Source organism: Plasmodium relictum, assembly GCF_900005765.1.
Source record: "Plasmodium relictum strain SGS1 genome assembly, chromosome: 11".
Lineage (NCBI taxonomy): Eukaryota > Apicomplexa > Aconoidasida > Haemosporida > Plasmodiidae > Plasmodium > Plasmodium relictum.
This window is the reverse complement of record NC_041689.1, coordinates 740,101-765,884: the sequence shown is the minus strand read 5'-3', so window position 1 is coordinate 765,884 and position 25,784 is coordinate 740,101. Positions and strand designations below refer to the sequence as shown.

The 25,784-nt window shown below is 18.3% G+C and overlaps 8 protein-coding genes across 8 annotated transcripts; 4 read left to right on the top strand and 4 right to left on the bottom strand.

The window, feature by feature from the left end:
• Positions 1–532: 532 nt before the first annotated feature.
• PRELSG_1119400 (RAP protein, putative) lies at positions 533–4,291 on the top strand (the record flags this gene model as incomplete). Its single annotated transcript, XM_028677464.1, has 3 exons — positions 533–3,868; positions 3,957–4,007; positions 4,085–4,291. The coding sequence occupies 3 exons, from the start codon at positions 533–535 to the stop codon at positions 4,289–4,291; spliced, it is 3,594 nt and encodes a 1,197-aa protein (XP_028533850.1).
• A 402-nt stretch (positions 4,292–4,693) lies between these two features.
• PRELSG_1119300 (conserved Plasmodium protein, unknown function) lies at positions 4,694–5,557 on the bottom strand (the record flags this gene model as incomplete). The annotated part of the gene is made up of 1 exon (XM_028677463.1): positions 4,694–5,557. The coding sequence occupies one exon, from the start codon at positions 5,555–5,557 to the stop codon at positions 4,694–4,696; it is 864 nt and encodes a 287-aa protein (XP_028533849.1).
• Positions 5,558–6,487: 930 nt separating this feature from the next.
• Positions 6,488–8,833, bottom strand: NAPRT (nicotinate phosphoribosyltransferase, putative; the record flags this gene model as incomplete). Its single annotated transcript, XM_028677462.1, has 1 exon — positions 6,488–8,833. One exon carries the CDS (start codon positions 8,831–8,833, stop codon positions 6,488–6,490), a length of 2,346 nt encoding a protein of 781 aa, XP_028533848.1.
• A 1,906-nt stretch (positions 8,834–10,739) lies between these two features.
• On the bottom strand, positions 10,740–11,876 carry PRELSG_1119100 (DnaJ protein, putative; the record flags this gene model as incomplete). Its single annotated transcript, XM_028677461.1, has 1 exon — positions 10,740–11,876. The coding sequence occupies one exon, from the start codon at positions 11,874–11,876 to the stop codon at positions 10,740–10,742; it is 1,137 nt and encodes a 378-aa protein (XP_028533847.1).
• A 3,099-nt stretch (positions 11,877–14,975) lies between these two features.
• Positions 14,976–17,036, top strand: PL (phosphatidylcholine-sterol acyltransferase, putative; the record flags this gene model as incomplete). Its single annotated transcript, XM_028677460.1, has 1 exon — positions 14,976–17,036. One exon carries the CDS (start codon positions 14,976–14,978, stop codon positions 17,034–17,036), a length of 2,061 nt encoding a protein of 686 aa, XP_028533846.1.
• Positions 17,037–18,625: 1,589 nt separating this feature from the next.
• On the top strand, positions 18,626–20,251 carry PRELSG_1118900 (RNA-binding protein, putative; the record flags this gene model as incomplete). Its single annotated transcript, XM_028677459.1, has 1 exon — positions 18,626–20,251. The coding sequence occupies one exon, from the start codon at positions 18,626–18,628 to the stop codon at positions 20,249–20,251; it is 1,626 nt and encodes a 541-aa protein (XP_028533845.1).
• A 1,190-nt stretch (positions 20,252–21,441) lies between these two features.
• Positions 21,442–23,406, bottom strand: PRELSG_1118800 (amino acid transporter, putative; the record flags this gene model as incomplete). Its single annotated transcript, XM_028677458.1, has 2 exons — positions 21,442–21,586; positions 21,749–23,406. 2 exons carry the CDS (start codon positions 23,404–23,406, stop codon positions 21,442–21,444), a joined length of 1,803 nt encoding a protein of 600 aa, XP_028533844.1.
• A 1,231-nt stretch (positions 23,407–24,637) lies between these two features.
• On the top strand, positions 24,638–25,607 carry PRELSG_1118700 (conserved Plasmodium protein, unknown function; the record flags this gene model as incomplete). The annotated part of the gene is made up of 2 exons (XM_028677456.1): positions 24,638–24,709; positions 24,939–25,607. The coding sequence occupies 2 exons, from the start codon at positions 24,638–24,640 to the stop codon at positions 25,605–25,607; spliced, it is 741 nt and encodes a 246-aa protein (XP_028533843.1).
• Positions 25,608–25,784: the final 177 nt, after the last annotated feature.

Here is a 25,784-nt window from a genome sequence, read left to right as displayed (position 1 = left end):
ATATTAGAATTATTCTCATTCTATATTTCAATTTTATTTATTTTGATTTTTTTTATTTTTGCCTTCACATAATCTTAAATATTGGATAAAGTTTTTTTTTTCTTTTGATATCAATGTCTTAGTTATTCTTTCTTTTTTTTTTGAAGGAATTCATTTGTTTATTTTTTTACATATATTTTAATTTTTAATTTTATTTTAATTTTAATTTTTTTTTTTTAACTTATTCCTTTTATTAATTTTTTTTTTTATCACATATATATATATATATATTTATATACATATTTTATTATGAATCATTTGAACTGTTTTAACATTTTGTTTTTTCTGTTTCAATTTCTATTATATTGAATAAATTCTTTTTTCTAATTTTTATAGTTATATTTTATGTTTTGTATTGTTAAGGAAAATCAATTTTTTTAGTATCAAAATATATAGAAAAAATAAACATAAAATTAAAATAATTTAAAATAAAAAAAATTATGAATAATTATCTAAACATTATTAAAACATAGATATATATCCCAATTAAATTATGTTTGTTCATTTATTAAAAAATTATAATATAGCTAGTTTATTAAGAAGAGAAAAAAGTAAATGTATTTTTTTTATATACATTAAAAGAACAAGTTTAAGTAGCTTAAAGAAAAATGATAACCTACTGAAGAATTTATGTAATAAAAATGTTATTAATAATTTAGATTCATTATATATTATAGAAAATTTAAAATATGTATCTGATAATAATGTTGGCAAAGATATTATTAAAATTTATGTGAATAAAATAAAATTATTAAATGAAAGATGGAATTTAAACAAAATTTATCTCATTTTGAAAACTCTAAAAAAATACGATATATATGATGTTGTATTATTAAACAAACTAGAAAATATTATTGATAAAATAAATATATATCAAAAAGCAGAGATGGATCATTTTGAAAATATATATATAATAAGAATATCATATGTATTACACACTTTTTATTATTTTAATCACGCAAATGAAAATGTTGTGAAAAAGCTAATAGAAATTTTAAGTAATAAACTAGATTATATAATTTATCATAATAATTATTTTAACAACTTTCTTTATAAGTTTCTTCAAACTAGTAAAAATGAAAGCAATACTAACTATAATTTAAATAACATAAAAATAAATGATATTCATTTAAAATTTGAAAAAAAAAAAAATGAAAATGTTTTTGTAAAGAATATAAGTTTTAATGAGATATATCTTACTCTTAATATTTTAAAAAAATTAAAATATTACGATAAAGATTTTATAAATAAACTAAAATTTTTGTATTATTTTAACGTAATGGATATTGATAAGACAAATGAAAATGATTATAAATATAGCACATTGTTGTTTAACCATTTTTACCAAAATGATGATAAATATTTACTAAATATTATAACATTATTTTTATCTAAAAATACTAATATTTATAATATTCATGATTTAGTTCTAATTCTTGTGACAGTTTATTATTCTGAAATACAAAAAAAAGAGGACCATAATAAATTTAGTAGCAACTACAAAAATTCTAAAATCAAACAATCACAGGGTGATAATATAATTAATATAATTGATAGTATTAATTTTTTAAGTGAAGAACAAAAAAAAAATCTTAAATTTATTCTTTTTTCTATTTGCAAATGTAATATAAAAAGTGATGATTTAAATGAAATTATTTATGAAAAGGTTTTAAATTTACTAAGTCTTAAATATCAAGATGATTTAAATAAAAGGATTTCTAACTTCTCAAAAAAGGAAAATGAAAAAAGTGATAACATATTTAGATCAAATGAAGATAATTCCTTTAAAGATAAGAATATTAAAAATATTACGAATGATTTACAAAGTTTAAGTGAATTAATAAAAATTTCGAACTACTCTTTAAAAGAAGTAAACATATTATATTACATATATATGAAAAATTTTGTAGAAATTTTTAATATAGAAACTATATTAAATATATTTAAAAGTTTTATTTTTGTATATAACATTAGTAATGAATCAACGAAGAATTATAGTATAAATTTAAAAGGAAGAAATAGAAATATTATATGTTATAACTTAAATAATTTAATGAATATTGTCATTCTAATAATTACGACAAAATCTTTATATAGATTATATAATATGTGTAATATAGGAGAATTAAGCTATGTACTTTATTTTTTATATCAAATAAGTAATATTTTTGAAAACAAAGTACATGAAGAATTATATTTAAAAAAAATACATGACCATATAAATAGTATTATAATTATGAAATTAAAATTGATTTTAAAGGAAAATGAAACAGAAAATTTAGATAATACTATTACTTATAATAATCTAGAAAAAAATGATGAGAATTATATGAATAATATTATTAATAACTCGATTGATTCAAATGAATATTTACACAAAGATGAATTATATTCTAAAAAAAAATACATAAATTATGAAAATAGCGATTTATTTAATAATAAAATAAATGTACATGATAGAATAGTTAATGAAGAAAATTCCATTGGCAAAAATAGTAAAGAAGAAATAATTGACGCTTATAGTATATTATTTAATTTGTATAGTAAAAAAGGCGATAACAAAAAAATACTTATTTTGCTAATAAAAATATTACAAAAATCACAAATTGAAAATAAAAATTTACAAACAGGAATATACATAAATTTGCTAAATTCGTTTGCAAAATTGAAGTATAGAAATTTGAAATTCATTGAAATGTGCTTAAACAAAATTAATGAGAATTCAGAAAGTTTAAATTTTTATGAATATATTAATTTGCTAATATCATTATCTAAATTAAATATATTTGGTATTAATTTAAATATATATAATAATACATTATTTTCCTTAGAAGAAAAAAAAAATAATAATAATAATTGTAAATTTATAAACGAAATATTTATAAATGAATTTAATAATGTAAAAGGATTTAATAATATAGGAATTGTTTATAAATTAACTAAAATTTTTAGAAAAATAAATGAGAGTATAAGCAATTTTGTTTTTTTTCCTAATTTCAAAATAATTAACATTATACCAAATATATTAAACGCTTATACAATATTAGGATTTGATAAAATCCATTTTAAAAATGTAAATAAATTATTAGAGTGTTTTCATGATTACATTTTTAATTACTTTGAAAACAATAAATTAGACAGAAAAAATAATAATTATATTAATGATAAACAAAATAACGATGATTATAATGAAATTATTTATAATATTAACAATACATTTAATAAAAATCATTACTGGTATTTCAGTGAAAAAAATAATATAATAATAACAAAAGAGGGTAATGATAGAAAATTGTATTTGCCTCTCCAATGCTTATATCAATTATATATATTCAATATTTACTTTAATTTATATATAAGATATTTATTTGATTTTTATAAAAATGAAAAAGATAATCAAAATGCGACATTCTGCAATGAAATAAGAGAAGATTCATATTATTTATCGAATTATTTGCATAGAACAAATTTATATTCAATGAACAAACATGAAATTAATGACAAAAAAAATTATAGTTTTTTTAATGTAAGTAATATTTTAAGTGAAAAAAGTGTGCACTTATTAAATAATATAATTTTTTTTGCTAAGTATATAAATAACTTTTATAAAAATAACTACAAGAAATATAATCTTTATGTAGAATATCTAAATAGCTACAAAAATTATGATGAAAATAGTACTTTAAAGAAAAATAATGAATTAATTGAATATATAAAAAATTATGATGTTAATGTTAATATAGATAATTCAGTAACATATCCATCTAGTTTTCATAGAGATGTTTTTTCAACATTAAAATCATTAGGTGTAAAGAATATAGAATGTGAAGTAATGAAAAAAAAATGGAAAAATAAAATAAAATTATAATTTTAAAATGCTACTTTTAACTTAAATTTTTTTTTTTTTTTTTTTTAAGGTTCCATTTCTTGATGGAATATATACTATTGATATTATTATAAATAGTTCGGTAATATATATATATTTTAATTAAAATTAATTTATTAATATATAATTTTATGTCTTTTTTTTTTTTTTTTTTTTCAGATATGCATAGAAATTAATGGTAACAATCATTATTACTACGATAATAATATGAAAAGATCATATGAAAAATTAGATTCATTAAATCTTATAAAATATTATTTGCTAAGCAAAAGATATAAATTAATTGTAGTTTCTAACTTAGAATGGAATAATATGAAAACAATAAACGAAAAAAAAGAATTCTTGAAGAAAAAAATAGAAATATAAATAAGTTTTATGTTAAACGAATAAATTAATAGAAATATAAAAACTTTATTTAAAAATAAGTAAAAAATTGAGGTAATATATATATATATTTAATAAATGTATTATTTCTAATAAATCTATATAAGTTGATAAGATTCAGGTAATATTAAGAATGAAAATATTCATAAAGAAATATAAAAATAGATTAAAATAATTTTTGAAAATGTTAAAAAAATTTATATAATTTTATAGTAATAAAAAATTTTGGATAAATTAATTTTTGCATCATTAAAATGTTTTAAAAAGTTTCTTTTTTTATAAAAATGGTGTATAGGTATTTTCTGTTTAGAGATGTTTTTATTTTATTTAGATTTTTTTTTTTTTTTTCGTTTTTTCCTTATTCTTACTTATTAATCTAAAACATCAAATTTTTTTAATTATATTTCCAATAAACAGCTGAATATTATCTTTATCATTATCTATTGAGTTAGTATCTTCTAAAAAATTATAATTACAATGTAAATATAGTCTATATACTTTAGTATCAACATTCAAAAATCTTAACTTTTTGTAAATTTTTAATGCTATTTCATTTTCTACATTTAAGTCACACCTATTACAATGATATAAATATTTTAACATATATATGCATATATACATAATTAGTAAACCAAAGCATCTATTACGATAATTTTTATCTATCACAAGTCTTTCAATTCTTGAGTCGAATAATCTGCCCATATGAAATAATAAATACATTTCTATATAACCAACAATATTTTTATTTTTTAAATTATAATTTTGTAATTCAATATTTACATCGTTTGAATTTAAAATTATTTTACTATTATCACAATCCATATTGCACTTTTTGAAATATTTGTTATCTTTATTTTTTCCTTTTCTTATTATCTCTTCAATATCTAAAATAGAAGATTTTTCAAACTTTAAACTATTAAAGTCATTAGAATTAAAATTAGAATTATATGGATTTTCTAGGTCATATATATATAATACATATGGATAATAAAAAGATTTCCCAAGCATTTCAAAAAATAATTTTTTACCAAAAAATATATTACATGCCGTAACATCTCTTAACATATTATTACACAAAATTAAATATTCATAATAAGTTGAAATAATTTTAAATTTAAATTTATAATTATTGAAACGAAAAATATATTTGTATAAAACCTTTTTTTTATTTAATATATCTATATAGGATTTCTTAAATGAATCGTAATCATTAATTATTGGTATATTATTATCTTTAGTGTTTTCCATTTTTTAATTCTTTGTAAAAAGAATAAATGTATATAAAAATGTATTAAAAAAAAAAAAATAAAAATAATAATAGAAAAATTAAAATGCTATATGTATAAAAAAGTATTAACAAAAAACACTGTAACTTAGAACAATAATTTAAAAAAAAATAAATGAAATATCTGAAAAGAATATTTTTTCTAAAAATCTATCAATAGCACGTGTTTTATTTTATTAATAAAGTAAATAAGGTCCTTCTTTAATATTATTGTATTACACTTTTTTGTTCTCTTATTTTAAAATAGATGTATTGGTATTTTTTTTTTAATATCGTAATGGTCATTAAAATTCTATATCTTTTTAAAAAAAATTATATTTTATGTTTCAAATAATTTATAAATTTATATGAATATTATAAATTATTTTTTATTTTCTATTATTTTTAAATAAAATATACCCAAAAAAGTGAAACAAAAGAAGGTAATAAAAGAAAAATAACTTTCTCATTAAAAAAAAAAAAAAAGGTAAAAAAAAAAGTTAAGAAAAAAATACAAAAAACAAATCTGTAGAAAATAAAAATATAATGTATGAAAAATATGATATCTATTAATTAGATAAAATTTAGCTGCAATTAAAATAATTCAAACTATCAAATTATATATACACATATCTAATAAAGCATAATATTTTACTTGAAGTATTATGTAAAGTTATCGTATTTTTAAATAAAATAAAATGTTTTAAAGTATTTCAAATAAAAAAAAAAAAATATTCAAAGCAATAATAGTTATCAAAGAAAATAAGTAAAACATATTCAAGGTATTCTTTAAAAAATTAATGCTTTTGCAACTTTTTTTAAAAAGCTGTTATATAATTCTTCATCATAAATACGTTTTATCTAATTATTTATTTTATTTAAAAATTTTTTTTTCTCTTTTTTTTTTTTTTTTTTTATGTTATTGTGGTAATGAAAGAATTTTTAATTAGCAAATTTTTATATAATTTATGATAATTAAGAGAAAAAGATACTTTATAAGGAACAGGAAGAGTTGAGCGGAAATGCTCATTTCTAAATTTTGTTAATTCATTTAAAGTATATTTTTTTAATTCTTGCAATGTTTTAAATTTAATTAAGAGCTTTCCATAATCCCAACATAATAATAATTTTTTTTCAACTTTCGATGGTATAATAAAGCATTGTTTAGATTCATCTAAAACATTTATACAAAATAATTTTTCGTTTTCAATTGGTGGTTTTTCATCAAACAACTGGACATAATCTACTGAAGCAAAATTATCTTTGGTATATAATCTGTAAACATTTTTTTTATAAGGTAGATTTGATTTTTTATTTTCATTTGTCATTTTAAAACATGGTTCATTATTAATTTCTACTAGTTTATAAATAAGACCCAAAGAAGGTTGTGATTGGCATGTAATTAAGTTTGTACCGATAGCAAAAATGTCTATATGATGTTCTTGTTCATTTAGGAATTTTATAAATTTTTCATTAATATCATTGCTAACACAAATTTTTAAATCATAAAAAGGTACATTTAATTTTTTGGAAATATCAATAAATATTTTCTTACATTCATTTGATAAATATCTTAAATCACCAGAATCAATTCTTATACCAATGGGTTTATATTTGATTTCATGTAATGATAAGGCTACGATTAAAAAATTAAAGATTCCTGATCTTAGAGAATCATATGTATCTATTAAACAGATAAAATTATTAGGATTAACTTGAGCAAATGCAACAAAAGCGGTTAATTCATTTTCTTTTGTATATTCACAATTATATAGTTTATGAATTATTTCTTTATTTTTATTTACAATAGATAAAAAATCATGATTTCCTAGGTATTTACTATTTAAAACTTCATCATTTTGAAATGCTAATATAAAAGAATGAGACATTGTTCCTAATAAAGGGATATCATACAAATAAGATGCATAAACGTTTGAAGTAAAATCACACCCAAATATTGAATATTTCGATCCACTTAATGCCCCATCTGGTCCTTGAGCTCTTCTGCAACCAAATTCTGCTAAAGTTTTATAATTTATTGAAATTTTATGTTTTAAACTATTTGTCGCTATTAATATTGGATAATTTAATAAATTAATAATTGCACTTTCTAATAATTGGCATGTTAATAAATCCCCTTCAACTATCATTATTGGCTCATTTGCAAATATAATAGATCCTTCTTCCATACAACATATAGATACATCTTTACCACTTACATCTGATAAATAGTTTATAAATAAATCGACATCTTTATAATTGCACATTTTTTTTTTAATAAATTCTAACTGTGCTTTAGTAAAACGAAAAAAATTAATATATTTTATAACTTCATAAATTCCTGCTAAAATTGCAAACTTTCCTTCAAAAGGACATTTCCTAAAATAAATTTCAAATGTTGCTTTAATTTTGTGCTTGTTTTGTCTATAATATGTATATGCCATTATTATATGGTAAAAATCCATGAACAAAGCATTTATAGTATTACTCTGAGGTATATCTATTTCTTTATTTATTCTATTTTCTATTAGATAATTAAGACAAGATACTAAAGAAATCATTTTATTATTGTCAAGAGAAGAAGGAAACTCTTTATTAAAATCTAAATTGTTACTATTTTGTGTTTTATCATTTGTATTATAACCATCATTTGTTTTTCTTTCACTTTTTGTATCAATATCACATTTCATATAGCATTCCAAATTGCTACATTGATTGTTTGTATTACCTCCTTGAGGCTCTTCTTTATTTGAAGTATTATTTTCTATGCATTCGTCATTCGTTTGCATATCTTTACCTTCATTACATTTTTGTTTTTTATCATCAATGAAGTCCCCTTTTATATTATGTTCATAATCACTGTCCAAGTTATTATAATTCATATTTTGAGAAAATTGTTTTGATGAAGAAATTACTTCTTTTTTATCCCTTTTGTCCTTTATGTGATTTTCATTGGTGTATATTGATATATCATTAAAAGTTCTCTTACTTCTTAATTTTGTTTCTTCTTTTTTTTCATATGTTCTTTTTTTTTTTGAAGTCACAAGTTCTTTTAAATCACTTTCTGTAATATTAACATCACCTATATATATACATTTATTTTCTTTATCTATTCTTATATGGTCAATCATGTCCAAATAAGTGTCTGCTGCTTTATTTTCTACCTTTTCATTATTTAATTCATTTTTATTAAAAATCGTAATATTTTTTTCATTATTCACAATAACTTCGTCTTTTTTGTTTTTCTCCTGATTTTTCATTTTTTTTATTAATCCTATATTTTTTTAATATTTTTTTTAATTAAGAAATTGAAAAAAAAAAAATAAATATTCTACATTAAAATAAAAAAAAAAAAAAAATAAGGAAACTTAAATAAAATTAAAGTAAAATAAAATAAAATGAAATAAAATGCACATGAATAGATGCTCTATTTAAAAGGAGAGAAAAAAAATTGAAAATGATTTTTTTATATTGTTTTTTAATATCATAGTGAAATTTTACCGATTTAAAAGAAAAAGAGAAATATTTACATAAAGCAAACAAATACACAATAAAGATGTTGATTGTAATTAAAAATGGAAATTTAAATAATTAAGAGATTCTGCAATTAAGAAAAAAAAAGGATATTTCTAAAACAAAATTTTTTTTTAATTAACTATTTTTGAATATTGAAAAACAAATATAAGGATTAAACAAAAATAAAATTTTTAAATAAACAAATATATAAAAAAGGTATATTCACAAACATATTTTTATAATTTTTATATTCTTCCAATTTCTATTTTGAGAGTTTATAATCATGTATTAAAAAAAAGAACATTTTATAATTAACATAAATATGATATGTGCCTCTAATATTATTTTTCATAAAAACATTTTTTGAAAAAAATAAATTGAGAATTTTCATTAGATTTTCTTAATATATAAAAAGTAATAAATTAAAAAAAAAAAAAATTTCCAATAGTAGGTACCATTAACAAAAAAATGAGTCAATAATGAAAATTAATTATATATTTATACTTAACCTTTTTTTTTATAATGGGATATATTTGGATAGCTATATTAGTTTTATAATATGGTTAAATTTTATTATTCTTTTTAAGATATAATGTATAATACATTTAAATCAATGTAATTTCAAGAAAAAAAATTCCTTATAAATATTTTGGTAGAAATTAAAAAAAAAATTGAAAATTTAAATAAGTTTTTGCAATTAAAAAAAATAAATAAAAAAATAAAATAGAATAAAATAAAACAACAAAAAGCATATGAACTTTTAAACAAAAGATTTTTTCTAAGGTATTGTAAAATGTATAAGTATTTGCACCAGGATTACGCAAAAACCAAATTATTAAATTAAAAATCAAAGAGGTACATTCACATTTTTTTATATACATATATTCTTTTAAAGTAAATTTCTTACTAAAGAAAATTTATTATAATGCATTAAGAAAAGTACATTCGCTATTAACACAAAAATGAAGTTTTCCCTCAATATTACTTTACACAAATATTTGAAAAAAATAATTTTTTTAAAATTTTCTCTAAATTTTTTCTATGATATAAAAGAATTTAAATCAGAAAAAAAAATTATTTTTTTTAATAATATGTATTATTAACAACACAAAAAAGTGTCAGTAATGAAGATGGATTACATATATTTACTTAAATTAATCTTTTTTTTCAAAATAGGATATGTTTGGATAGCTATATTAGTTTTCTAATATGATCATATTTTATTATGTTTTTAAAGATATAATGTATAATATAATTAAATTAATTAATATTACCGCAAATATAGATATATATATATATGTGGATCTGTAACATCATGCATCCAAGTTAAAAAAAAAAATTATGTGTAAATGGTTCAAAAAGGAAATGATATTATATATGAAAATATTACATATTCATAAAAAAAAAAAAAAAAAAAGATATAAAAATGATTTATATATTCTTTATAAAATTCAAATATTTAATTTTCAATGAAAAGAGCAACATGCTTTTATATGAAATAATTTTTAATAAGATTTATTCATATATAAATTAAAATTACTTATTTTTTCATATACCAAATTCTATTGTTGATTATTTGAAAAGATACAAATTACCATGACAAAATAGACATACACATGTAGATATCCACATATTTATATAATCTTGTATCTATAGCATTTCAGAAATAACTTTTTTTTGCTCTTCCGTTAATTTTTTTGGAAATTGAACTAAAAATTTGATGTAAAGATCTCCATATTTATTAGTATTTTTAATAGGCATTCCTTTATCTTTAATTTTAAGAATTTCATTATGAAAAGTTACTGTTTGTTTATTTATGCTAATTGGTGTTCCACTAATATGATCAAGATCCTTTGAAAAACCAATTAAAGCATCTTTCAAAGAAATCTCGTAAAATTGATACAAATCATTATTTTTTCTTTCATATATTTTATGTTTTTTTGTTTGAATAATAAAAATAATATCTCCATTCTCATAACCAATCTCTTCTTTCCCTTTTTTTTCAAAAACAATTCTATCATTAGTTTTCATTCCTTTTTCAATTTCTAAGGTTAATTTAATAGTTTTTTCTTCTTTCATTCCATTTGGGCAATGTGCGCATTTATATTTCCAAGCTTTTCCTCTATCAATACAGTTTTCATCTTTCATTTTATTTTGCATAATAAAACCAGGTGCAACTTGCTGTGTAACTGTTTTGTATCCTTTACCACTACATTCTCTTTTCTTTTCTATGCAGTCATCACTCCTTAAACAATTGACATCTCTTGTATAAAAAACAGAAAACAATTCACCATTATATAATTGCTCTAAATTCATTTCTATATTTAACGTTAAATTTTCTGCTTTTCTTTTTTCATCTCTTCTAAATCCACCACCAAAAAAACTTTCATAAATGTTAAAATGATCTGTTGGATCTTCATCCATTTTATTAGTTTCTAAATTCTTAGCTGCATTCAATCCATGATGATCATATATTTTTCTTTTTTCTTCATCACTTAATATTTCATATGCTTCTACTATTTCATTAAATCGATTATTAGAATTTTGATCTTTTGCTTTATCTGGATGATATTTTTTTGATAATTTTCTGTAAGCCTTTTTTATTTCGTCTAAACTTGCACTTTTTTGAACACCTAGAACGTCATATAACTTCATATGGTCATAGTCATCATCTTGCTCTTCATGATTATACCATGCACTAATAAATATTTTCCATTTTTCATTTTTTTTTATAATTTTGGAAACTAAAAAAATTAAAAATACAAAAAAAATCTTACTTTTAATCATATTTACTATATTTTTGACATAACAAAATTAATAATTCTAATTTCAAGTTGTTTAGGCAAATGTATATATATATATATATATATTTATACTTAAATCTTATAATATTATTTTTATCCCCTATATCTAATTAATATTTATTACAATTATTACAATGTGTAATTATCTCTACTGTTATATTATTTAATATGCTATTAATTTCATGTGTATGCTTATAATGCTAATAACATTTAATTTTTTATTATTTATAATATTATTATTAATTTTGTAACTCATATAAATATTATGTAATTTTTATAAAGTTATTTAAATTGTTTATCTGATATGTACCATTATTAGTGATAATTCTACTAACATTTACTTTATTTTTAATTTTTTTTTATCATAAATGTTCAATTTTAGTTTTCCATTATTTTATTATTTTTTTATTTTTTTTTTTTAATTATATTCATTAATAAAATATTGTAATGTATTTAATTTAAAATGGATCTTTCACTAAAAAAAAATTATTCTTGTGTAATAAATAAAAAAAATTTATTAAAAAAAAAAAAACAAAATAATAAAAGTATAACACATATATAATTAAATAAAACTTAAAACAGTGTAGTTGATTAATTTATTGTGCTAAATAAAATTTAAGTTAAAATAATATAAAATATATCATAAAATAAGATAAAGAATTAATAAATCAAAATAAAATAAAACATAATATAATTGAATTAATTAGTAACATAAAATACAATTAAATTAGTATAAAAAAATATTTCGTTTAATCAAAAAAATATTATATATAGACCAAATAGAATATAAAAAATACAAAAGAAAAATTAGATAAAAAATAATTAAAAAAAGGAATATTTAGATATTCGCAATAAAAAAGGGAAAAACTAAGTTAAATAAGAATAAAGCTATTTAAAAAAAAAAAGGAATTGATATTCCATTGATACATTCTTCTAAGGCCTAAAATTTTTAATTAATTTATAAATTATTAACTTTAAATATGAAACAAATGATACTGATTATATTTTAAATTTACAAAAATTTTTATATTAATATATTATTTTTTATATTAGTAGGAAATGTAAAAAAAATTCTTAGATTTATAAAGTTGTGTATTATCTTTTTTTGCTAATTATGTATGTATATGTGGAAAAAAAATACAATCAAAGAAAAAGAAAAAGTTATTATAGATAATTAAAACAAATTATCTCATATCATAAAAATATCAAGCATTAATTTTTTTTTTTTTTTTATTAACCTTATAATTTTTCACAATAATTTTTAGATAATATTTCTTTATCTAAAATTAATTTAATACCTTTTATATTTACATTTTGTTAGAAAGATTCTTGAAATAAATAATCAAAAAGACATTGTAAGAATTATAAATAATGATTATAGCAATTATATTGCAAAATATAAAATTTTATATAAATAGAACTTTTTTCTTAGGCTTAATAACCTATCTATGAGTAATTGTCTACAATATTTTGCTATAAATTTTTTTTTTAATTTAAAGCCAAGACATCTTTAAGGATTTTTGATTTTATATATATCAAAACTTAGAAAAATTATTTCATGAGTAAAAATAAAAATTTTCTCACTAATTTAATTTTCATATATTAATGTTATAACTAAAAAAAAAATAAAAATTCAAATATCATCAATTTTGTTTTTATTTTTTTGTTTTAAATTAATATATACATGAACAATATATGTATTATCTCAAAAAATAAATATTTTTTGTATTTTCTATTCTTAAATATGTTTTATATTATTTTTATGCACTTTTATGTAATATTTTTTTTTTTAGAGGCAAAATTTACACATTTTCTATTTTATCTATGTATAAATGTTTCTTTTCTAAAAAAGTTTAATTTAAAATTATAATTTGTTAAAAGTTTTCAATAACATATATAGTTTTGACTCAACATCATTATTTTTTTATGCATTTATTAAAAAATTCATTCAAGAAGACATAAAAAAAAAAGAGGACATCTTTTTAATTAAAACTGAACGTTAAGTATTATTCTCTTATTATTTAATTAAATTTTTTTCTCTATTTTTTAAAGCATGTTTATTTTTATTCATAAATTTACTTTGTTCACAATATATTTAATTTTAAAAAAATATATCAAATAGATTAAATTAAGATAATTTATCTATATATAATATTTAAAAAAATGAAAGAGAATTATGAAAAAATTAATAAGGTGTTATTTTTTGAATTATATCAAAATATTTGCTACAAAGAGAAATAGAAACTGAAATTTTTAAGAAAATACTAATTGAGCAAAAAATATTTTAATATTATAAATATAAAATATATGATTTTCTCCTTTTTTCTCTTTTTTTTTTAAACACCATTTCTTATAAAAATTTATATATAAATGTTTATAATATTTATAAAAAAAAATAAATTTATTACAATGAAAGAGAATTTTGAGTTAAGCAAAAATAGAAAAATTCTGAAGAGCATGCAAAAATAATTTTTTCTATTTTCTTTTAATGAATCTGCATAAAAATGAAAATCTACTTAACAACATAGTGTGTTGTAAGGTTAAAAAAAAGCTAGTAAATAAATTTATAAAATTTTTATGACTCAAAATTTGCATCTAATATTTTTAAAAAAATATTGAAAATTGACATAGAACCACTAAGAAGAAAAAAATGAATAAAAATTGATGAGAAAAATAAAAAGCTTTCCAACTGTTTTTTACACGTTTATTCATTTTTATAGAAATATATGTTGTATGTTAAATTTTTATTGCTTCTTTTTTATTTATTTTTCTATATTTTTACAATTTTAATAATATTTATATAATTTTGTTTTTTTTTTGTTTTTTTGTTATTCCCATTTAATATTTAAATTTCATTAATCACTTAAATTAATTTGTGTTTAAGCAAAGTGAAAAAAAGAAAAATTTAATTTTCCTTAATGTGTAAATCTTTGTAAATAATTGTTATAGAAGAATATTTTTTTAATAAAAAATAATACTTCTTTAAAATATACATATCATTCCTGTGAACATATGCCATCATTTATTTACTGATCTTAACTATTAAAAATTAATTTCTTCTATTTATATTTTAATTTTTATCATGTCAACTTTATTTTATTTATTCATACTATATAATTTCCTTCATTGTTCATTAGTTTTAACTAAAAATTCAAGTTTAGATGAGTTTGCTTCTTTTCTTTTAAGAGGACCATACAGGCTTACATTTGGGGATTCCTATACAACAGGAGAAGTATTTGATGAAAATGATGAAGAAAATCATCCATTATATTCAAAAGAAAATGAAGGGAAAATAAAAAAAGTGAAAGGAGAAGAAATAGATGAAGTAGATAGAGAAACAGGAGAAATGAATAGAGAAACAGGAGAAGTAGATAGAGAAACAGGAGAAGTTAATAGAGAAACAGGTGAAGTAGATAGAGAGACAGGAGAAGTTAATAGAGAAACAGGAGAAGTAGATAGAGAAACAGGAGAAGTTAATAGAGAAACAGGTGAAGTAGATAGAGAAACAGGAGAAGTAAATAGAGAAACAGGTGAAGTAGATAGAGAAACAGGAGAAGTTAATAGAGAAACAGGTGAAGTAGATAGAGAAACAGGAGAAGTTAATAGAGAAACAGGTGAAGTAGATAGAGAAACAGGAGAAGTTAATAGAGAAACAGGTGAAGTAGATAGAGAAACAGGTGAAGTAGATAGAGAAATAGGTGAATTATATAATGAAGAATTTGAACTAGACAATTTTAAACGAGAAAAACAAGCACTTTTAAAAAAAAATAGTGTACAAAAAGAAGAACAACAACATGATAAAATGAAAGGATACATTAAATGGACGAGAGAAGAAACTAAAAAAGACAATGATAAGAAAAATTATATTGAAATATATAATCCTACTACATATTTAATTCCAGGAGTAGGGGGAAGTACTCTAATTGCAGAATATAAGAACGCACAAATCAATAGTTGTGGTAAAAATGTCTTAAATTCAAAACCATTTAGAATATGGTTAAGCTTAAGTAGATTATTTTCTATAAAATCAAATTTGTATTGTACATTTGATACTCTAAGGTTAATATATGATGAAAAAAAAAATTCTTATATTAACCAAAAAGGAGTAAATATTAGAGTAGAAAGCTATGGTTCCCTTAAAGGAGTTGATTATTTAGATTATTTTAATAATAATGGTATAGGATTAACTAAATATTATAATGTCATATCATCTCATTTTATCTCTAATGGTTATATAAATGGAGAGAGTATAATTGGTGCACCATATGACTGGAGATATCCTTTATATCAGCAAAAATATGATATTCTTAAAGCACATATAGAATATAATTATGAAATGAGAAATAAAAAAAAAGTAAATTTAATAGGTCATAGTTTCGGAGGTTTATTTATTAATTTCTTTTTAAGTAGAGTAGTAGATGATGAATGGAAAGACAAATATTTGAATTCTGTAATATATATTAATTCACCATTTAAAGGTTCCTTTAAAACAATTAGAGCATTGCTTCATGGCAATAGGGATTTTATATCATTTAGCATTTCTAAAATTGTTAAACTTTCAATATCAGAAGGTATGATGAAGGCTATTGGAAATAGTATAGGTTCATTATTTGATCTCATTCCTTATAGAGAATATTTTGAACATGATCAAATTGTAATTTTGATGAATTTAGATGATAACCCAATAGATAATGAAAAAATACAGTCATTAGTAAAATCATGTGGACTATACGACCCAGAATGTTATACAAACAGAACGGATGTAAAATTAAGAGTATATACTTTATCAAACTGGCACAATTTGTTAAGTCCAGAATTAAAAATGAGATATGAAAATCATTTAATTTATACTGATAGAAATTTCTCAATGGATCATGGTGTTCCAATATTTTGTATATATAGTACTACTAAAAAAAAGAGCACAGAGCATTTATTATTTTTTCAATCTCCTGATTTAAGTAAGGAACCTTTTATTTACTATGGAGAAGGAGATGGAACTGTACCACTGGAAAGTTTAGAATCCTGTAGTAATTTTGCTAACACAGAAGTTAAGTACTTCAAAGAAATTGATCATTCTGGAGTTTTACGTAGTAATGATGTTGCTAAATATATATATAGTAAAGCACACATAATCTATGACTAGAAAAAAGAAATTGGAAGAAAAAAAAATGAATATTTTTTGAATAAATGATCAACCGCATATATATATATATTTTTATATAATTTTATTTTTTAACTTTTTTTAAAATTTCTCTTATTTGATTTAAAGTTTTTTAGTATAATTATTATTTTTGTTTATAATGTTCTAAAATTTTATTATTTTTTTTTTTTTGTTTTGCAAATAAATCTTTTAACATTTTTCTCTTTAAGATTTCTTTCATTAAATTAACCTCTGTGATATAAAAAAACTATTATATAACTTCCCTTTTTCAATTTTACTTTTTCTAGTTTTATGCTCTATTGGAGGTTGCTAATGTAAAGATAAAAATTTCATTTTTGTTTTACTATAAAAAAACATATAAAATAGTGTTAAATTTTTTTCAATAGAGAAAATATAATTTCTACGGTAAAAGGTAACTTTTTCAATTATATTCTTTTGTAGGACAAATTATGCTTTTTTTTTTTTTTCAAATATGTATAATTCTTAAATATTATTAATAAAAAAGATAGTTATTCAAACGTAATTGTTTTCAAAAGAAAATTATACCATGAAGAAATAAAAATTTTATTTTTATTTTATTTCAAAAATTAATATGCTTCTACATTCTTTATGCATAACTAATAATTATAATTATCGTCATGAAAAATAAAAAATTATATATAAACTTTTGAGAAAAAAACAAGTACTTACATATATATGTAAAATAGCACTAGTAACAATAATAGTTAAAAAAACAACATTAATATTATAAGAAAACAAAAATTGCATATACAATTCACCTTATATTAAATTTGAATATGAATTTTAGGAAAAAAAAAAAAAAATAATATCAAAAGATATATTAGACCCATATTAAAAAAAAAAAAGAATAGTGGAATCCTTCCAAAAAATGTATAAAATAAAATCATTAAGAATATTTTAAATAAGATAAAATAAACAATGCAAAAATATAAATTACTGAGAATTATTTTTCCTTAAGTAATTTAATGAAAATATTCTTTTCTACGAAGTAAATAAGCACATAAGCATAAAGTTTTTAAATGTTTTTATTATAGCACTTTATTTCTATATTAAAAAAAAAAAAAAAAAAAGAAAAAAGAGATTAAAGTATAAATTAACAAATATACGCAAATTATAATTTTATTTTTAAATTTAATAATTAAAAGTAACATACAAATAATTATCATTAGTCATTAGTCACTAATCATTAGTTTTAAAACAAAAAATTTTTATATTACTCATCTTTTTATGGAATAGACAAATATTCAAAAAAAAAAAAAAAAAGAAGGAAATAAAGAAAAAGAAAAAGAAAAAGAAAAAGAAAAGGAAAAAGAAAAAGAAAAGGAAAAGGAAAAGGAAAAAGAAAAAGAAAAAGAAAAGGAAAAAGAAAAAAAAAAAAAAATAAATGAAATAAAATAAAAATAAAAATAAAATAAAATAAACAGAATAAATAAAATAATTTAATGTTAAATTATTTAAAACTGTAATAGAGTTAAAAGGAGTTTAAAAAAGTTAGAAAAAATATATTCATATGTAAATTTCTAAAAAAGTATTTTACCATAAATTATAAAATGAATAATTCAAATAAAGTACCTTTGCCTAATGAAAATAAGGTTATAAATAATTCATATAATACTAAAACACTATGGGTTGGTGATTTAGATAAAATAAAGGATGAGACAGTTGATGAAAATTATATTTTATACTGTATGTTTTATGAATTTAGAGAAGATATAATGAAAATAAAATTATGTAAGGAAAAAAATTCTCAAAAAAATTCGTATGCTTTTATTGAATTTTCGAATTCTGAAATTGCAAAATATTGTTTTGATAACTTAAATGGAAAATGGATACCAGGAAAAATTCACAAATTTAAATTAAATTGGGCAAAATATAACATGACTGATAATATAAATCAAAATGGGAAAAATTTAAGTATAGAATTAGATGATAAAGGAACATATTCTATATATGTTGGCAGTTTACCTCCAAATACAACAAAAGAAGAAATTGAAAACTTATTTCGTAATTTTTATAAAAGTATTTGTTTTGTTAAAATGATTAAAAATTGCAATAAAAATCAAAATAAAATTTATTGTTTTATTCACTTTCTCAATTACCAAGAATGCATAAGAGCTTTAACAGAAATGGATGGATATATCTTCAAAGGTTATAAAATTAAGGTGAACACATCTAATGGAATAAAGACAAACAACCCTGAAAATAATAATTCTTGTACTAATAAAAAATATGATTTGGTTAATAATTTAAATAGCATGAATGTAAGTGATTTTAGTATAAATGAAAACAATATAATTAACAGTATAACAGATGAACAAAAAAAAAACAATAAAAATTATTATTTTTATTACAATAATATTAATAATGAACTAAATAATATATATAAAAATAATTATTATGATTATGATCATCTTAATTCAAATGTCAACACTTTTCCTGGATATAATAGTAATAATAATATTATATATGATTCAAATAGTTACACCAATCATATTAACCAAATAAATAATTATAATACGAACATTAACCATATATGTAACTATAACTCCGACATTAATCATATTAATAACTATAACATTAACTGCGTTAATGAGGCTGAGAATCATATGAATTATAATATGAATAATTTAAATTATATTAATAATTTTAATTATACTTATTCAGAAAAAAATAGAAAAATTAATTTATATGATAAAAAAGAAATAAATAGAATGAATGATATCAACGCATATTTTGAACATAATAATAATAGCATTAAAGAAAATGAAACAATTGAAAAAAAAATTAACTCCTCTTATGAAAACTCATATGAATCAAATTTATATAGTAATTCTTTCTCAAACAAAGATAATAATAATTTTAGAGTTCTAACAAGTAAAAATAATATAAATAATGATAATGGTGAAGATAGCAATGATATAAGTAATTATGATAACAACATAAATAATAAAAATAAACATAACAACTATGATAATAATGAAAGCATAAGTAATAATAATAGTAATATCATTACTACTAATAATAATACTAATAATAGTACTAGTACTAATACTAATACTAATAATACTAACACTAATAATACTAATAATAATAATACCAGTACTACTACTACTAATAATAATGATAGTATTGATAACAATAATAATAATAATAATGATAGAAGTAATTATAATTAACGGTTTAATAAATATGATAATAATACACATTCTATCATATTTAAAAAAAAAAAAATTAAATAAAAGGCACTTGTTTCATTTAGATAAATCAAATGATATTTACAATATAAGTACGGTTAATAAAAATTTTTTAAAAGTATGTGCTAATTATTAATTGAAGAAAAGGATAAATTTGTGTAGATACAAAAAAAGAAAAAAAAAAAAATTAACAAACATTTCGTAGAATTTTAATCAAATTAATTACAAAAAAAAAATAAGGATAGTAAATAAAATCTATATAAGTATTATAAATAATAATATTGTTAGATATGCATAAATACATAAAAATTGATAAAATAGTTAATATTTATATTCTGAATCATTTAACAGAATATATAAATGTATTATTACCGCATATACATAATAATAGATTCTCTTAATATGTTAAATTTATTAATAAAATATAAATTATTAATTCATCTTGTCATTATACATAAGACAGAATATTATTTATTTTAAAAAAGAAAAAAGAAAAATTAAATAAATAATATTGAAATTTTAAATTATTTTATTTTTAAAAAAGAAACAATTTATATAATTAAGTGAATTCAGACAAATTTTTTTTTTAGTTCAAGTAAATGATTTTTTCTTAATTTTATTTCGTTCTAAAGCTTTTGTGTAATTTTTAATAATTTTCTTATTTTTTATAATTTAATTTTTACTATTCTAGATTGTGGTCTTCACTTTACATAATATGATTTTAAAAGAAAAGTTTAAAATGCTTAAAATTTCATTTACAATATTTTTTATATGTATGATATTTTGTCTTAAAAATAAGACAGAACTTTTTTTTTTCATTTCAATATTTATTTTTTTATGCTATATACTTAATTTTTTATTTATCAGTTTTAGCATTTTTTTCTTTTTTTTTTATATAATTTAGTTTTTATAGTTAAATTTTATATATCTATTGTTAATTTATTACTTAATTTTATGCATATTTTCATTTGCTGATTTTATATGTTTTTTATTTTTTATTTTACAAATAACTTATTTTTCATTTCTAAAAAAATAATATATTTTTTTTTTATTTTGTTACACTTAAAAATGTGAAGTAATATACCACTGTAAGAAAAAAAATTTAATTGATATTATGTTAATAAATAGTTCTAGAAATAAAAAAAAAGAAAAAAGATTGTTTTATTTTTTTATTAAATAACTAAGTTTAATGTAGTAATGATGACAGAAAAAAATCCCATAAATGAAAAAAAGATTAGCATAAATAAAGTTATATATCTTTTAAACTTATTTTCAACATTTTTTCTATTTTTGAAATAAATCAAATTCGGTAAAAAGCTGAAAAAAAAAAAAAAAAAAGTTTATTATTGAAAAAAGAAAATAGAAAAATTATATTTTTTTATAAGTTAAAATTTTTTATATTATAAAAAATATAAAAAAATAATATATATATATATATATATATGTAACATTGTTTTGCATTTATATTTTATATTTTACCATGATATAAGAGTAGATGTAATTCCTCCTCCTATTCCAATAACATTGGTTAAATTTTTTACTTTACATGCTATAAAAGCGCATATAATAGTAACAACAGTTGAAACAAAAATTCTTTGCTTTTTGTCGTATGCTTCAGATTCATGCATACTTGAAGCATCAGTAAAATTATTAAGTGTAATTTCTTCTAACGGATCAACTGAATCATTTCGTAAAACTGATGATAAGTTTGTAATATATCTATTTCTTCTTAAAATAAAAAAATATATTTTATAAAAGATATTACGTATCCCTAAAAATATAGACAACAAACTTTGATAAGATCCCATAAAGTTTAAAGGTATTGAAAAAAAAAAAGTTATTGATAAAAGGAATTTACAACAGAGAATGGATACATTTGTATTTTCATAATTCAATACAATATTATCTTTTGCTGTATTTAGAAAAGATAAATATCCTAGAATACCAAATAATGTATAAAAAATTATCTGTAACAAAATACTTCTATATGCTGATTTATTTATTCTTCTATGAGTTGGCTGATTAAATTGCCCTGTTATAAAACAAGCATTAGGTTGTTGAGAAAAAGAAAATAGTAAAACATTAAAACATTTAAAAAAACTTCTATCTAAATTGAATAATACAATATTTTTATTTTCCAATATTTTAAAATAAGAATATGCTTGAATACCTATTGTTATTACAGTAACTGATAAGGAAAATAATGAAAAAGTAAGAAAATAATTAAGTGATCCTACCTGATCTCTAAATGTTATTGGCAGAATTAAGATGCATATGATAATCACTATAAATATATTATTACATAAAAAACTTGGAAAATTGAATACAGAAAATATACTACTTAAAAAATCACTCATTAAGATTAAAATTAATATAAAACTAGAAAAAAAACCAAAAGATAAGCCTATATCAATAATAGTTTTATGATAATCTTTACCAATTTTCTTTAATAAATTCCCATATACAAAAGTATTATGTTCTAGTGATGATAAACATAAAATATTTGTAGTAACATATGATTCAATCGCGTTAAAGAATATCAAAATTAAACTTAAAACTATTCCTAGTTTTGAAAACACATATGGAATTGATAAAAAGCCAACACCTATAGCTGTACATATAAATAATACTGTACTAGATCGTACTCCCCCAGGTGTGAAACGGCTAAAAGTTCTACCTTTCCAGTTTTTATTTTTATTTTTTTCATTTTTACTTTCAACTGTTGTTTCATTTACAATATGCTTATTTTCGTTATTGTAATAATCACTTTGATTACTTTCATAATAAGGTGGATATACATTTATGTTATCATCATTCATGTATATATATTCATCTTTATTAACTCTCTTTTCATTTTTATATGTAAATTCTTCTACTTTTTTACCATTTTGTAATTTTTTATTTATCTTTTTTTCATCTTGCTTATTAGTTGAATGAATATTCTGATTTTTATATTCTATTAAATAATCGTTATTATTTGAAGTTGCATTTTTATTATTATTTTTCATTGAAATTTTATCATTACTTTTATCAATATTTATATAATTTTTTTTATTATCTAAGTTCAGTATTTTATCCAAAGTGTTTCTGCTTTCTTTATTAGAATGAAAATCATTTGATAATCCATTTTCATTCATTTTATAAAAATAGAAAAACTATAAAAAATAAAAAAAAAATATAAATTTATAATTATTTGTTTATTATTTATAAAAAGAAAAAAAAAAAAAAATAATACATATATTTTTTTACATGATTCTTTAGAATTATTAAAATAGAATGAAAATTATTTCATCTGTATAACAAAATATTTACCTATAGGTTTATGAAAAAAAAATAAAAAAAGGCATAGAACTAAATATCTAGGTTTTATCCTATTTATATAGAATAATATAGGTAGATCATACACAGATAAAAAAAGAATAGATATTGTTAGAAAATAAAAATTTTACTTAAAATATAATTGGCAATATTTTTATATTTCAAACAATATTTTTAATTTAAATATGATTTACAATAAATTTTTTATAAAAACTGAATGTTAATAAGAATAAATTCGGAGGGATGCTATAAAACCTATGTTTTTAAAGAATATGGAATTTTTTTTGCTTTTTAAAAAATAAAGAAAATATGGAAATAAAAAAAAGAAACTATATCTTAATAATTATATGTAAAAAAAACAATTAACAAGAAATAGAAACTTTGTTCTGATTAAAATTATATTAAAAAAAGGTGTTAAAATTAATTCTAATTTATTAATAATATTAAAAATTAATAATACGTATAAAAAAATATATATATTAAAAAAAAGAACAAAAATATTAAGAAAATAAATTCATATTAATAATATATAGAAATATAGAGACTAAAATTAACAATTAGTAAAAATAAAGAAATAAAAATTAAGTATATATATAAAAAAAAAATGATAATAAAATAGAAAAGAATATTTGATCACATATAAAAAAGAAATGAAAATTAAAATTTATATTAAAAAAAAAAATTTTAAATACCTTAAAAAATTTTTTGTATTAAATATTTCAAGAGCTAATTTAAAATTTAAGCACGTGTATATTTTCAAAATTAGAAAAAAAAAAAAAAAACTTCGGTATGTAAAATCTTGCTATATAAATTTATATACATAATCGTTGTTGTGATAATTGAATTTTTTTTTTTATTTATTTTAAAAAATTTTTAAAAAAATTTATCTAAATTTTCAAATTTTTAACAATTTTTTCTCATAAAAACAGAAAAATTTGTGTATGTTTATAAAATTTCTTTTTGTTGATATATAATAATGATATAGAATATAAAATTCATTCCTCATTTTGGCTTTTTTTTTTTTTTTTAATTATTTTAATTTTTTATAAGATGAAAAACATTATAAAATATTTTCGTATTTTAAATATCTCAGCAGAAGATAATCCCTTTATAACTTTTAACGTAAAAAACAAATAATATAAAACAATAAGAATCCAGAAAAGAAAACAATAGAATGAATGCTAAAATTACATATATGAAATATTAAATTTGCGTTAATATATATTTTAGTTTTATATATATTCTTTATATTGTATCTTTATTTTTTCTTGTTCTATATATAAATAACGCATAAAAAAAATATATATATCTTTTACATAAATGCTTAATTTTTTTATTCTACTTACTATAGTTGTTAATAGCAAATTGTAAAGATATTTCTAATGAGTTTTACGAAGAAACTTTATGTGTGGCTGTACTTGATAATATAATTAGTGAAAAAGAATTAAGAACATTTTTTTCAAAATTTGGAATTATAAAATCTTTTAATGTTTTACAACAGAAGCATTTATCGATGAACTTTAAAAAATTTTCTTTTTGTATATATATAACATATGAAGAAAAACATATAATAGAGAATATTTTATCATGTAGTGTCCCTATAAATGATTATTTTAAATGCAAAAATCAAGCACCTTTTATTATAAATTTTGAGAAAAAAAACTTTTTATATTATATAAAAAAATATTATGATAATTATTATAATTTGTATAAAGGAAGAAAAATAATTATTAATGACATTTTAAATTTAAGTAAAGAAAACAAAGTAAAAAAAAAAAAAGATACAGTAGACGAAGATGGATTCACAGTTGTTCAAAGAAGTTCAGACAAGCAAGAATTTATAAATTCTATATTTTCTTCAAAAAACGAAAAATTTAACAACTTAAAGAAAAAAAAAAAAAAAAAAATTCATGAAAATTTTTACTTATTTCGAAAAAAAGAAAATTTTAAAAATGAAAATGTCACATTTAAAAAAAAAAAATTAAACACAAATAAAAAAATAATTAAAAAAAAAACTTAAAGTTGTATATATATATATATGTTTATGTATGATGAAAAGAATAAAAATAAAAAAAATTAAAAGAACATTAATAATATGCAAAAAAAATAAAATAAAATAATCTAAAATTAATAAATTAAAATGTAAGATATTTTCAAAAAATTAATATAAGGTAAAATAATTTTAATAAAAAATAGT